Below are 14756 nucleotides of genomic sequence, written 5' to 3' on the forward strand. Positions count from 1 at the left end.
ATCTGTTGATTTTATCTCTTGAATATCTCTGTAATCTGTCGATATTTCTCTGGCATATAACAGATACTCTGGTCACTTCTCACCTGGATTACCGCAACCACCCCTGAATTGGTCTGTCACCAATATTTAATCTTACCCCTTTCAATCCATTCTCCACACAGCAGCCAGAAAGACCTTTCTAAAACAAACAGCTGATTATTTCTGCCTCTTATTTAAAACCCCTCAGTGCTTCCCATTGCTCCCAGGATAAAATCCAAATTGCTTACCATGGCTTACATGGCTCTGCACCAGCAGTCTGGCTCCTGCTTACTTTGTCTTCTCTCTATTTACTCCCCTCACCCCCATTCTCTAGTCATCAACTATGATTAGGGCTTGTTCAATGCCACATTTTCTTACCTCTGGGCATATTCCCCTTGCTTCAGATACTCCTTAACTCCTGCTAACCCTTCAGGTCTTATCTTAACTCTTATTTCCTCTCAGAAGTTCTCCTGCATAGTTCCTGCACACAACAGGCACTCAAGAAATGAACTTCCTTTCCTAACTACTTTGTTTTAGTTTAAGGTCAAATTTTGAAGTTTTAATTTTGCTCAGATTATTTCACTAATAAAATCAAATGAAAGTGGCTGATTTCTATTTTTAAATATTCTTTTATGGAGATCTACCAACAGACTATTTTGAGTCATGTGATGAACTTTGCTACTAATGAGATGCATCACAAATGTGGCATTTGGAACATTTTTCCAAATAAAAATGAACAAGGAAGGAAGGAACGAACCAACGAACAAACAAACGAACAGACAAGACTTGTTTCCCAGTTGTTGAAGAGCAATTCTCAGGGAGTTTGCATGTCGATAGAACTAAGGTATACACGTACTCTAACTTTTATTACAGGTGTTTTACTCTTCTAGTTTAGCCTTTTATTCTTATCAGAGCAATGCCAGCTAAATGAATTCCATTATAATTAAAAGATTCAAAATTTTAATATTTCATCATTTATCTACATAGCATTGAATTGTATGAAGAGGCATGAAAGAATTAAATCATATATGATGTCTAATATCTTAAATTTTTGACCAACAAGAATGGCAATTTCATCAATTCAAACTAATACAATATAAATGATATTGAATAAAATTATACAGAACAGGCAGATCAAGAATAATTATAAAGGTTGTACATATAAGCACTTGAATATCTATAGATAACACATTCATAAATTCTTATACTTCATAAAAATATCAATTTACTTAGCAAGTTTAAGACTGTCCCACAGTATACAGGCTAATTTTTTTTGAGTTACTGAATTCCTTTAAGAATCTAATGAAAGCTCTGGATTGTCTTACCAGGAAAAACAAAATGCTCATATGCTTGTGTTAAGAAATTCAAATTTCTACTGATTTAGAGTCCATGAAGCCAAGATTCAAGTTTAAGAAGGTCTACAGTAGCAGAATTTTTTTTTAAAGATTTTATTTATTTATTTGACAGAGAGAGACACAGAGAGAGAGGGAACACAAGCAGGGAGAGTGGGAGAGGGAGAAGCAGGCTTCCTGTGGAGCAGAGAGCCCGAAGTGGGGCTCGATCCCAGGACCCTGGGGATCATGACCTGAGCCGAAGGCAGACGCTTAACGACTGAGCCACCCAGGCGCCCCTACAGTAGCAGAATTTTTAACTACAAGTAACAACTGAATAATGGTATTCAACAAAGCCTGAGGAAGTACAGGATATTCATATATTAAGTAAGCAAATGACTTTTCAAATCAAGTCTGATGGGTCAACATATTTTCTGATTTTAACCTAGCTGAAACCATAGGCACAGGAAGATATGAGAAACATTTAAAATCATGTTAGTTAAATCAGAAAAAAAACCCTACAAAAACATTTTTGATATTTAATATTATACAGGTTTGAGAAGAATAAAGTTATTTATCTAATCCAGTGTGGTTTGTTCATACATCTTGTTGTACACATGCAGAAATAAACCACATATGGAACTAATAAGTTACTTTTCACCTGCAACTAACTGTTGCATCTATTTTAAAAGCAGTCAGTTCACTGCAATCACTCATTACCTAGTTCCTTAAAGTTAGAGGAAAGTGATTCATCTTGTTGGATAACTAAATGAGAACATGTCCATTCAAAAAAGATATAATCATACACAAATACTAACTTTGAAAATAATTAAAATAACTTTTTTTAATTTTTGATATTCTATCTTTAATCTCAAGGCTATAGATAAGAAATTGTGAGAGCAACTTGTTTGCCTATTCCATACCTGCAGTCACCTCTGTCTGTGAATGCTTTGCCTAACACACAGTCTTGGTCTGTAAATCCATCGTTCCCTAAACTTTGCAGGTGCCAGCATATTCTGCTGTAAGGACGGCATGACGACGCACATCCTTACCACACCCCTACTTCCATTATTCATTGCCACACCTCAAGCTCCACAACTTCTCACAAGTTGCAGCATATAAGAATGGGGAAGAGGGAGGTGGTGTGAACGGCATGATAGACCTCTGTTCTTTTCAAAACAGCAAGCTGTTGTGAAATCGATTTAGTAGATTATGATTACCTTTTCGGTTTGAAGATTTTTCTTCAAGAAGTTTAAATGACACAGAATACAGTACAGTAGTAGAAGAGGAAACAGAGTACATCACACATTGTAAGGGTATTTCTTCAGATATGTGTGGGGGGGGGTCAGGGTTTTGATGTAAAAGCTATTTTAAAATGTAGGTCTCAGGTAAAAAACAATTTTAAACCCTTAGGTTGGAAACCTATGCTCCAGTTCCAGCACAATCCTTGGATATTATACTACTTCTGTCTTCCTTCTCTGAGTTTCACCTCACGTCTACCTCACAATCACTTTATAAATTAAAATATCCTGTGATACAAAATCAATATACAAAACTCTGTTGTATTTCAATACATGAATAAGAAACTACCAGAAAGAGAAATTAACAAAACAATCCATTTTATAATTGCATCAAAAAATACCTTGGAATAAATTTAACCAAGGAAAGATCTGTACACTGAAAACTATAAGACATTAATGAAAGAAACTAAAGAAGACACAAATAAATAGAAAGATATTCCGTGTTCACAGGTTAGATTAATATTGTTAAAAGGTCCATACACCCAAAGCAATCTATAGATCGATACAATCCCTATCAAAATTCCAATGACATCTTTCACAGAAACGGAACAAACAATTTTAAAATTTGTATAGAACCATAAAAGATCCCAAATACCCAAAGCAATCTTGAGAAAGAAGAACAAAGCTGGAGGCATCACACTCTCTGACTTCAACAACATTACAAAGCCAAAGTAATCAAAACAATATGATAGCAGCATAAAACAAAACAGACACAGATCAATGGGACAAAATAGAGAAGCCAGAAATAAATCCATGCATATATGGTCAATTAATTTACAACAAAGGAGCCAGGACATACTATAGGGAAAGGACAATTTCTTCAATAAATGGTGATGGAAAAACTGGACAGCCATATGCAAAAGAATGAAACTGGACCACTATCTTATACCAAACACAAAAATTAACTCAAAATGGATAAAAAACTCAAACATAAGACCTTAAACCATAAAACTCCTAGAAGAGGGGCGCCTGGCTGGCTCAGTCGTTAAGCGTCTGCCTTCAGCTCAGGTCATGATCCCAGAGTCCTGGGATCAAGCCCCACATCAGGCTCCCTGCTCAGCAGGAAGCCTTCCTCTCCCTCTCCCACTCCCCTTGCTTGTGTTCCTGCTCTCGCTGTCTCTCCCTACGTCAAATAAATAAATAAAATCTTAAAAAAAAAAAAAAACTCCTAGAAGAAAACATAGGTGGTGAGCTCCTTGATGTGTCTTGGTGATGATTTTTTTTGGATTTGACATCTAAAATAAATACAACAAAAGCAAAAATAAACCAAATGGGACTACATCATACTAAAAAGCTTTTACACAGAGGTGCCTGGGTGGCTCAGTCCGTTAAGGATCTGACTCTTGATTTCAGCTCAGGTTTTGATCTCAGGATTGTGAGTTCAAGCCCCATGAGTTTAAACAAACAAACAAACAAACAAGCAACAACTTTTGCACAGCAAAGGAAAACCATCAACAAACTGAAAAGGCAACCTATTGAATGGTAGAAAATATTTGCAAATCATATGTTTGATAAAGAGTTAATATCCAAAATATATAAAGCACTCCTATAACTCAACAGCAAAAAAACAAACAAACAATCTGATTATAAACTGGGCAGAGGACCTGAACAGACATTTTTCCAAAGAAGACATATAGACAAACAACAGGTACATGAAAAGGTGCCCAGCACTACTACTAATCATCAGGGAAATGCAAATCAAAACCAAAATGAGGTATCACTTCACATCTGTTAAGAGTGGTTATTATCAAAAAGATAAGAAATAAATAAGTGTTGGCCAGGATGTGGAGAAGAGGAAACCCTTGTGCAATTGTGGAAATGTAAATTTGCATTATGCAAATGACAGTTCTTCAAAAAAATTAAAAACAAAACTACCATACAATCTAGTAATTTCACTTCTGGGTATTTATCTGAATAAAACAAAAACACTACTTTGAAAAGATAATATGCACCCCTATGTTCATTACAGCATTATTTACAATAGCCAGCAATGGAAACCTAAATGGCCCCTGATGGATGAATGGCTAAAGAAAATGTGGTATACATGCACAATGGAATATTATTCAGCCACAAAAAAGAATTAAATCTTGCCATTGGGCACCATATGGATGGAACTTGATGGCATTATGCTAAGTGAAATAGGTCAGACAGAAAAAGATAAATACCAGATGATCTCACATATATGTAGAATCTAAAAAAAACAAAAATACCAAGTTCAGGGATACAGAGAACAGACTGCCTGAGGCAGGGGGTAAGGTGGGTAAAATGGGTGAAGGGGGTCAAAAGGTACAAATTTCATTATAAAATGATGACATTATTCATTATAAAATAAATAAGTCATGGGGATATACTATACAGCATGATGACTATAGTTAATAATACCATACTGCCACTAGGAGAGTTCTTACCACAAGAAAAAAATATTTTGTGACTATGGATGGTGACAGGAGTTAACTGGACTTATTGTGGTGATCATTTCTCAATTTTGCAACTGAAACTAATATAATGTTATCAACTATACCTTAATAAACATGGTGTCTTGTGAGTACTGTTTTATACAGCTAAGAAAAAGTTACTCTCCTTAGATAATGCAAAGACAAAAAACAAAACCCAAAATAAGACCTAAAAACAAAAAACAAAATCAAATAATTCATTATTACTTAAAATAAAAATTCACGTCTATCTGCTCATGTTCACACAAATCATTCTGGTTGCACATGTTCATTCCAGAAATAGTTCACTCAGATCCTATTTTGAACTTACTTTCTAACATTTTAAGTTTCTGTGCCTTTAAGATACCATGTTTCTGGTTTGACCATTGTTAATTGCCTCCATCCTCTGAGGAGCTTCATAAATTATATTGGAAAAAATCCTTCCCTGTACATCTCACAATTTTGGATTGCTTCCTGGGTTTTCCATTCTCAGTGATTGTCCGATGTTACCAAATTTCCCTTGAAGACATTTAACTTTCTACCTTACCTGTACCTCCTAATTCTCTCATCTCATTCTTAGAAATGAATGTTTTATTTTAACAGATTCCTAAAGTACTGTTCTAGTTACAGTACCTTTCTCTGACAGCTCTGGAACAATCAGAGGGCTGGAGCCTACCTTTCAAACATACCACCCAAAAAATTCAATCAAAGCCACCATGACTACTGAAATGTATTTTCAAAGTCTACAGACAAATGTGGCTCATGCTTAGTCATTTGGCCCAGCCAAATAAAATAATCAGTCTGGAAGGCTTTACAAGTTTGCATTTCAGGATGAAGACTCAGAGGTTTATTTTGCTTTAGTATCTTTGGAAAATGATTTTTTTTTAAATATATAATTCATTTGAAAGACAATATATTTTTTTCTGTTCGGTTACTTACTTTCAGCACTGAATTGCACTTTTCGACATTTAGAATTCACTTTAAAATAAGTTAAGATCAAAAACAACAGTGTTACACCAAAAAAGTGTTCGAGTGGGTATGATGCTTAAATGAAGTCTGTGTCAAAGTACATTTTAAGTAATGAGCTTAATAACCCAATGGCATCTCAATCTTCTAATCTCCTAATCCAAAATCTATGGAGTCATGTTGACTCATTTCCTCTCATACTCATGTGTAATGTATCACGAAATCCTTTTGGTTCTCTTTCAAAATATACTCAGGTTCCAACTACCTCTGTCTCCACTCCATCTCTATCTCATTGTTATCACCCTGGTAAACTCTATCATTATTTCTCAACAGGATTACTGCAAAACCCCCTGTCTGACCTCCCTCCTTCCACCCTTACTTTCTTGCAGTCTGTTTTCAACACAGTAAGCCCTGTGATCCTCTAAAACCTCAGACAGATCATATCACTCTTCCACTTAAAACCCTGCAAGAGCTACCCACTTCACTCAAAGTAAAGTCTGAATCCTTACAAAGACCTACATTTTCTGGCTCCTTGTGAGCTCTCTTCTATTACTCTCATTTTCATTCACTTCACTCCAGCTACATTGGCCTTCTTGCTGTTCTTCAAACCCACCAGGCATGAGCCAGCCTCAGGGCCTTTGAACTAGCTGTTGTCTCCGCTGGAACGCTCTTCCCCTAGACATCTCCATGACTAACCTCTCTCCTTCACCTTTTTAATGAGGTCTACTTACTCCGACTACCTATTAACAACTGTAACTTTCCCTCTCCTCACCAATCCAGTCTTGCTTATTTCACCCTACTTTTCCTTTTTTCCTAGCTATTTATCACTTTCCAGCATATTAAATATATTATTTATTATTTTAGTCATTTATTGTCTGTTTCCTTCTGCAAGAACATAAGGTCCATAAGACATGGGATCTTTGTCTCTTTGTTCAGAAGGGAAATTTATATTTATGTCATAGTTAGGTAAGAAGATTCCCTCGTATATTCCAGAGGTACAAGAATTAACATCAATAAATTGGTTCCAAATCTTTAAAAAATGTGCTCTCTCATCTTGATACCATAATTTTCTTGATAGAAATTTCCACATCAAATTATTATATGAAACTTGTTTAGTTTTATGAGACATAGGCTAAGGAACAATATATCCATGGCCATTTTGCAGATGTAGGTAGGAACGGGCAGATCAAGACTCAAAGCTTTCCTAGTCCCTTGGAGAAAAGAAAGCACTGCCTAAGCAAGCTTTTCTTGCTTTGTCATAAATAATCCTAAAACAGATGGCCAAAAGCTAAATATTAAGTCTGCTGTCATGGAAACCACTATCACAGCAGTCCATTCTAAAGCCCTACCTATAAGATAAATGTTTGTCTTCCTATTGTTTCAATCTGAACCTACTAACTTTCACTCCAAGTCCTACTACAAGGTATTATACACATACCAGCCTCACAGAAACGTCTGGGAGAGACTAGTTCATACACAGTATCACCTTAAACGTAGTCAAAATCCAGCAACGTATAGAGAAAGGGTTTTATATAATTGGCCACGTTCTTTCTGCATTCAAGTTCTGTTTTTATTATATACAAATCCATGTACCTTACCTTAATATTGCAAGCCTGCTCCATCAGTCTTCTGGCATTTTCCTCCGCCCTGTATCTCTTTGGAAGCTGAACTCTGAAAAACTTTAAAGCACCTTCAAAATCAGCCTGCAGAAGATCTTCCTTTGAGGTCTGCAAAATAATCCCAAGAATCATCATTACATTTTAGCATGCCTTCAGGACAAATACATTGAAAAAAGAATTTCTATTTTCCCGAATGCATCTTTGTAGCTAAGACCTAGCTTAGTTCCACAAGGTTTTAGGAATAGATTTCTAACCTCTTTACTATAGGCTGAAATAAGTCACCACAAATCCTAGGTGCAGTATAAGAATTAATTAATAGGCTAATATATTTAATTTACATAACCTGAAGATTAGAATGGTGGATCCCAGCAAAGCTAACCAAGTTACAGCTCTGGAGGGGAAAAAAAATAAAATGCCAGAAAAGCAAAAAATTTTAACTCTGGGTCTAATCTATGATTTTAGCTTGCTGGGTGTTCTAAGGATATTATTAGAAACTTGGCTGAAGACATAGACAATGTAATCAAAACACATTAAAATTATATAATGAACACCTAATGGGAGAAGGCCTTTCAACTAATGACAACAGCAGTTCAAGAAAATAAGAAATTGATCCCCCACCTTAAAGAATGCTATGAAAAAGTAAATGAAGCGAATCACTTAACTAGCGAACTTCTTATGAAAACTGCTTGCAAAATTTACTTCTTCAAGAAATAACCATTTAAAAATAAATATATGCATGCATAGAAAAAAGACGGAAAGGAAATAAAAAAGTTTCTCTGGATAGTGGGGTCACAGGGGTTTTTACCCTTATATTTTGCTGTATTTTCTGCAGTAAAGATTTTGTAATAAGAAAGACAATAAGGGGCGCCTGGCTGGCTCAGTGTGTAGAGCCTGTGACTCTTGATCTTCTTGGGGTTGTATGTCCAAGCCCCACATTGGGTGGGGAGCCGATTTAAAAAAAAAGAAAGAAAGAAAGAAAGAAAAAGAAAGGCCAGAAGTATTTTAATAAACAACTATAAGCAATCTTCGGCAAACACCCTGATACAAATTATAGATTAAGCAGACAGGGCACACAGAAGTAAGCCAAAGAGAAATGAGATGTTTTAAGAGTCAGAAATTGTCAGAAACTTCAGTAATAAAATGAAAAAAACAAAACAAACCAGGATGGCTAGAAATAATAAACTATGTGCTGGTTCAAAATATTACTTTATTTAGATTCAAATGTAGAGCTGATTAACCTTAAAGGCTGTCCTGAAAGAAAAGTCAGAGAAATTCCTGCTCTTCACAGGGCCTGAGTCATCTTCAGCACCCTGGTCCCCAAGCCATTAGACATGTCATCTCCTAGGTGAGCCACTGCAGTAACCCACTAACTGGTCTCCCCGTTTCCATTTTCTTCCCCACAATCCACTCTCCTTATCATAGCCAGATGATACCCTTTCACATCATGTGGTTCTTCTGCGTAAAGCCCTCCAGAGCTTCCTACTGTGCTCAGAATGAAATCCAAAATTGTTACCATGGCCCACAAGACCCTTCATGATCTGGAGCCCCTGCCTTCCCCTCCAACGTCGTCTTGAACCACATCTCCCTCCTGTTCTCAAGTTCCAGGCACACTGGCCTTGTTCCTGTTTCTTGTACACACCAAGTTCATTCCTAACTGAAGGCAACTGCCCTTGCTGTTCCTTCTGCCTGGACAGTCTTCTCCCAGATTTTCATAAAGATAGCAACTTTTTGTGATTTAGATTTTTAGCTCAAATGTAAAATCTGAGCGAGGCCTTTCCTGAGCACTTAAATTCTCCCCCACCCCCAGCCCATCAACTAATTTTCCACCAACGCATTTTCCCATTTTACATCTGTTTCCTCCTAAGGAAAGGGGCCTTGTCTGTCTTGTTCATTGCTGTATCCACAGTGACAAGAATAATAACCAGAATATAGGAGGTACTCAATTAAAATTTACTGAATGAATGAATTCTACTTTCATCTCCCTTACCTTTTAAACATACAGCAGGCATTTCCACAGGGGTACCAGGTTGCCTCAGCTTTAAATCAGAAAGTAGAGCTAGGCTAACAGTAGCAGTGGAAAAACAAGCCTCGGTACATCTCAGATTGACTTCCTCCCTCCTGGATACTTGGACACGATGGCAATGATAAGTGGTAGAATGTTTAGCGCGACAGAGTGCTATCAACTCACCTTAACTTAGTTGGAAAAGACTGTTATGGAAACGTCAGCCTAAAAGAGGGCTTCTCTGACCAAAGTATCAACTGCTGAATTGCTGGGAAAGCATCCAGCTGCCAGATATACCAGACACACTACATCCCCAGTCTTCCTTTCTCACCGTGATACTGGCTTTGATGATCAGCTCTCTGGTAACTGTCGGGAAAACTCAAGACACACTGCTTCTGGAGTTTGTGGGGAAGCAGGATGACCAGCTATCCTCCCCACCCCAAAGCCTTTGAGGCCACTGCTTCTATTTTCTGGGCAACCAAGCTCTAGTTACCTGGTAACAGATGGCCCCAAAATGGTGGTGCAGTTCCTTGCCTGAAGGCAGTAGCATGATTACCTAATACTGCCCACGGCCTAATTTCAAGTCCAGCCTCTGAGTTCGTGCAAAAGCAGAAAGGTGAGGATTAAAGATGAGGAATCATACAGCCTGTGACACGTGACCTCTGGTCAGGCAGGGGTGGCCAGGTCAAAGAGATGCTGTCTGAAGGAGGCTACCCACTCAGGGGAGGTGCAGCAAGAAGCTCCCCACCTGGGTAGGGCTAAAGCCCAGCTGGGGCTGAGTCTCTGGAAACCAGAATTCAGAGTGCCCTGTGACTGTCCTTTCCAAGACACTGCTTGCGTTAATGATGCTCTAGATCCCATGGCCCACTCAGCTAAGCCCTGTCAGAGAGGCGCTCTAACGATCACAAGGCAGAACGACTCAGGTAGACAAACATGTGGAAACTGCATGGTATTTGGTCCCCTAATCTCAGCTTCTAGAAAGTAGTTGGCAATTAAAGACACTCAAACAAGGCTGCAAAGGATGACATAAATTCATTCTGATCCCAACTCTGGCTAAATTGTGGTGCTGCCTACATCTTTACTGTTCTACTTCAAGAAGGGAGCATCTTCAACATCAAGTATTTGAGAAGGAAATAAGGTAAGTCCTATGAGTGCATTTGGTGAACCCCAAAACAAATATAAGGAATGACAGTTTGGAAAGTTGTCTCTGTGTTGCTCATATATGCTCAGGTACTGATATTTTAGTAGCTAGAAACAGTACCCTGCTCTCACTGATATTTTTAATTCCATAAAGCAGGCAGTCTAAGTTGTAAGAACTTATATTCCTGTCATGGACTGAAATAAAGCTAATTTCATTGTGAATTAAAAAAAACCATATATATATATACATATATATATGCCAGAAGACAACCCTGGGGGGGGGTGGGGAACACGCCAATAAGCAAAAAGTATATTAACAAAAACCTTGCTTGACATTGCTCCAGAAGATAATCTGCAGTCCTACTTTGATTCTAAAGGGCTTTTTCCTCCAATTTTCTATCTTTAAGAGACTTCCATAATCATTAAGTATCACCTCCAAATACCTTTTTATGCCATAAGCAGATTATAAATTTATAGGGGTAACTCTCCATTTCCTGATAGCTGTATGTGAGAGGTTTTTCCCTCTACAATTGAGGAATAGATACCTCTTGGTCTGCAAAAATTTGGATACCTCACTAAGAATTTACCAGAAAGTTGTTTGGTTTTTTATTTTTATTTTATTTTATTTTTTTTAAAGATTTTATTTATTTATTTGAGAGAGAGAATGAGGTAGAGAGAGAGCATGAGACAGGTGAGGGTCAGAGGGAGAAGCAGACTCCCTGCTGAGCAGGGAGCCCGATGCGGGACTCGATCCTGGGACTCCAGGACCATGACCTGAGCCGAAGGCAGATGCTTAACAATTGAGCCACCCGGGCGCCCCTGTACATATCATCCTGTTAAATATATATGCTTCACAACTGTCAAGCATTAATGTAACAGTATTAGTCCAAAATATAAGTAGCAGCGCTTTCTATGAAACTAAAACATGACTTCACACGGCTTATTAATAAACTGGCCACGGAGATGTAAATGTAATTAACGGTTATAATTAAGTTTACAATTGTATGTATGAATGCTACCTGTCTACCCCGACAATGAAGAGAAGCTTACCACATGATCTTGTGATAAGACCCAAGCCTTAAAAATGCACCCCTAATGGGGCACCTGGGTGGCTCAGTCGTTAAGCGTCTGCCTTCGGCTCAGGGCATGATCCCAGGGTCCTGGGATCGAGCCCCACATCGGGCTCTCTGCTCAGCGGGAAGACTGCTTCTTCCTCTCCCATCCCCCTGCTTGTGTTCCCTCTCTCACTGTCTCTCTGTGTCAAATAAATAAATAAAATCTTTAAAAAAAAATGCACCCCTAAAAGGCAGACTAACATTTCAAGGACCAAACCAAGTATCCAAAAGAGGAGAGGCCAGCTTCTGGATATCGTTATCCATCTGTGCTCACTACAACAGAACTCCCGTCAGGTTAGAAGAACTGATTTCAGCTGGAAAGGCTGTTCTTCAACTGGGAAATTCTTAGAGTTTTTCTATATTGCCTTCAGAATGATCATGAGGGAAAAGTATCATAATGAAAATGCAATTGCTTTCCTGAAATTATTTAAGTAATATTAGCCAGAAGGTAACACAGACTAGAGTTAGGGAAATCTAAATAAGCAAAGACATGTTTTCTTCCCTTGCAAAATACAGAACTCTTATCAGCTTTTAAATAAGAATAAATGACAACTTTTGAAAATTAGTGGTTTTATTAATACTCATCTTTTGCTCCCCAAACTTGCTGTCAAATCCTTTTAAGTGATGGTATGGAACATGTTTATCAATTATACCTCCAAAGGGAATATTACTTCTTTCTTCATTTGAATAGAATTATATAAAAAGATTACCTGGACAATTAAAAACATTTCAACCAGTCCTACTTCTGTTTCCTTTCAAGTAGGTAAAGAGAAATATTCAGAGGGAAAAGGTAAGTAGGATTTTTGTTTGTTTAAGTAGGATGTTAATTTAGGTATCCTTCCCACTTCCTCCAGTAAAATGAATTAAGCAAATTGCCAGGCACATGACAGACACCAACATAAATTTGTTCTATGAATTCATAAAAGCTCCACTTCAAGCATACCCAGTGTTAAAAAGCCACAATTAATAAAATGCAAATTAAAAAGTAGATGTAGAACTTATTTTAATATAAAAATTGACTTTTACATTTTGAAGGGCATCAGAAGTATGCATGGCAACTTTTATATTTGAGTCTTTAAGTTTTGAGAGTTGTAATCTCTCTTCAATGAGCAATCCTTGCAACAGTTAAAACAGAAGAATGGGAGACATATTTGCTCCTCTGGTTTTTCATTTCAGTAATCAATCCTCCTTTGGATTCACTGTGCACAGTGCCCACAGTATCAGTATTGAAACTATAGCCAACACTGATATTAATATAGAATGATCTGGTAATAACTTCCCACGCCATATAACAGCTAATAAAATCTAAAGGGATAAAAGGGAGATTTTGAACAGGAGTAGAATGAAAGTTTTTCCTTTTTCTTCAAATTTCACACACTTAAATGAGTATGGACTCTGGCTATGTGTCACCGATGATACCATTTTGAGTGTGTTTTTCCCACTGAAAAATTCAGTGCAAGAGTATCACATTTTAAAGTGATTTTTTTTTTTTTTTTAAAGAGGCAGGGTGGGTGGAAAGGAACAGTTCTAACATTTGGGTGTTAGCTCTAGATGCTTCTATTCTGAACCTCTCACGACTCTTGGATGATCAATCTTTCTTCAAGGGCCTCCGATAAGCAGCAAATTCTAGATTTGATTATTTTAGGGGATTATTTTTTTTAAATCTAGGTATGGTTCTCTTTCTTACCTTCACTATTTTTACCACAAATGGCTTTTTCTTCCTTTATAGTGTCTAACAGGATTTCTATTCAGTAGAGACAGATTTTTGGAAGTCTGAAATCATTTGGAAGCACAGGCTTTAGGAGAGGGAAACATTACTTAGCTGGTATCTAGGATACCTGTATCTCTTGCTTTGGTATTTTAATTTCACCAAAGAAACGTGTGTTCAGTGAGTCAGCACATAGAATTTATGCCTTAGGGTAATATCTGAAATGAAGTACTTGTACCTGATTTGTTAAAGGGAAATTATTCTTTAATAGGTGTATCTCTGAAGGACTAGAAGCAAAAATTTCAAATGTAATGTAAAGAAAACTTAAAAAAATTTTTTCAAATGTGCTTGGTATTCTAGTTTGATGGTCCCTCTATGAATCAGGGGACAATGAGTAAGGCTCAAAGTCCAAATCTACAACACTGTCTTGGCAAATCTTGATTTATTTGATCGGTCCATCAAGAAAATTAACTTACATGAAAAAAGAAAAACTACTGGAATCTTTAAAGTAAAATGAAGTATTTACATGTGTTTAACCTACATGCATTCATGTTTAAAACTTATCTAAAAACCAAAACTTCAGTGCCTGCCCTTTTGAGTGGTAATGGAAAGATTGCAATATTGCATGTGGCAGGATTCCTCTCAGGACCACCCTGTGCATATCAGCCATCGATCCCACATCATTAGCCAGTCCAATAACACAAGGCTGAACAACTGTACATCCTCCTGGTACACATGCTAAATAAACTTTACGCAGTAACTCATTGGATAGCTTATCTTAATTCACAGCCATATTGCTAATTAAAGGGCATGTGATTTCCCAAACTGTAGAGTACCCTAGTTCTATCAATAATCTTTTAAGTACAATACTGTATAACAAAATCAGAGATCGTCAAATGACCCTACAGACAACTCAGTACATACTTTTCATATGTAATGCAAATGGCACCATTACCTAGACTCTGAATGTGAGAGCCCAAAACAACCTAAGAAACATACTACCTTGAATATCTAATTGGGCAACCAAGCCAACTTCATATGGTTGCGACATACAGATCCACATGACTTCCAGAAGATCTGAAGGTTATGAACCCACCTCCTTGTGGATTTTATTGCTGATAATC

General features: G+C 37.3%; 1 protein-coding gene across 4 annotated transcripts in view; it reads right to left on the reverse strand.

The window, feature by feature from the left end:
- Nucleotides 1-14756, reverse strand: part of RABGAP1L (RAB GTPase activating protein 1 like) — a 754336-nt gene that overhangs the window by 135822 nt on the left and 603758 nt on the right. For all 4 annotated transcript variants that reach the window (XM_028122981.2, XM_028122980.2, XM_028122985.2 and 1 more), the window contains one exon: nt 7647-7775. In XM_028122981.2, the coding sequence (XP_027978782.1) occupies nt 7647-7775 (129 nt within the window). The remainder of the gene's footprint in view (nt 1-7646; nt 7776-14756) is intronic.

This window comes from Eumetopias jubatus, unplaced genomic scaffold (assembly GCF_037043125.1).
Source record: "Eumetopias jubatus isolate StellerSeaLion01/CBP00866 unplaced genomic scaffold, mEumJub1_p1.0 scaffold_12, whole genome shotgun sequence".
Taxonomy (NCBI): domain Eukaryota; kingdom Metazoa; phylum Chordata; class Mammalia; order Carnivora; family Otariidae; genus Eumetopias; species Eumetopias jubatus.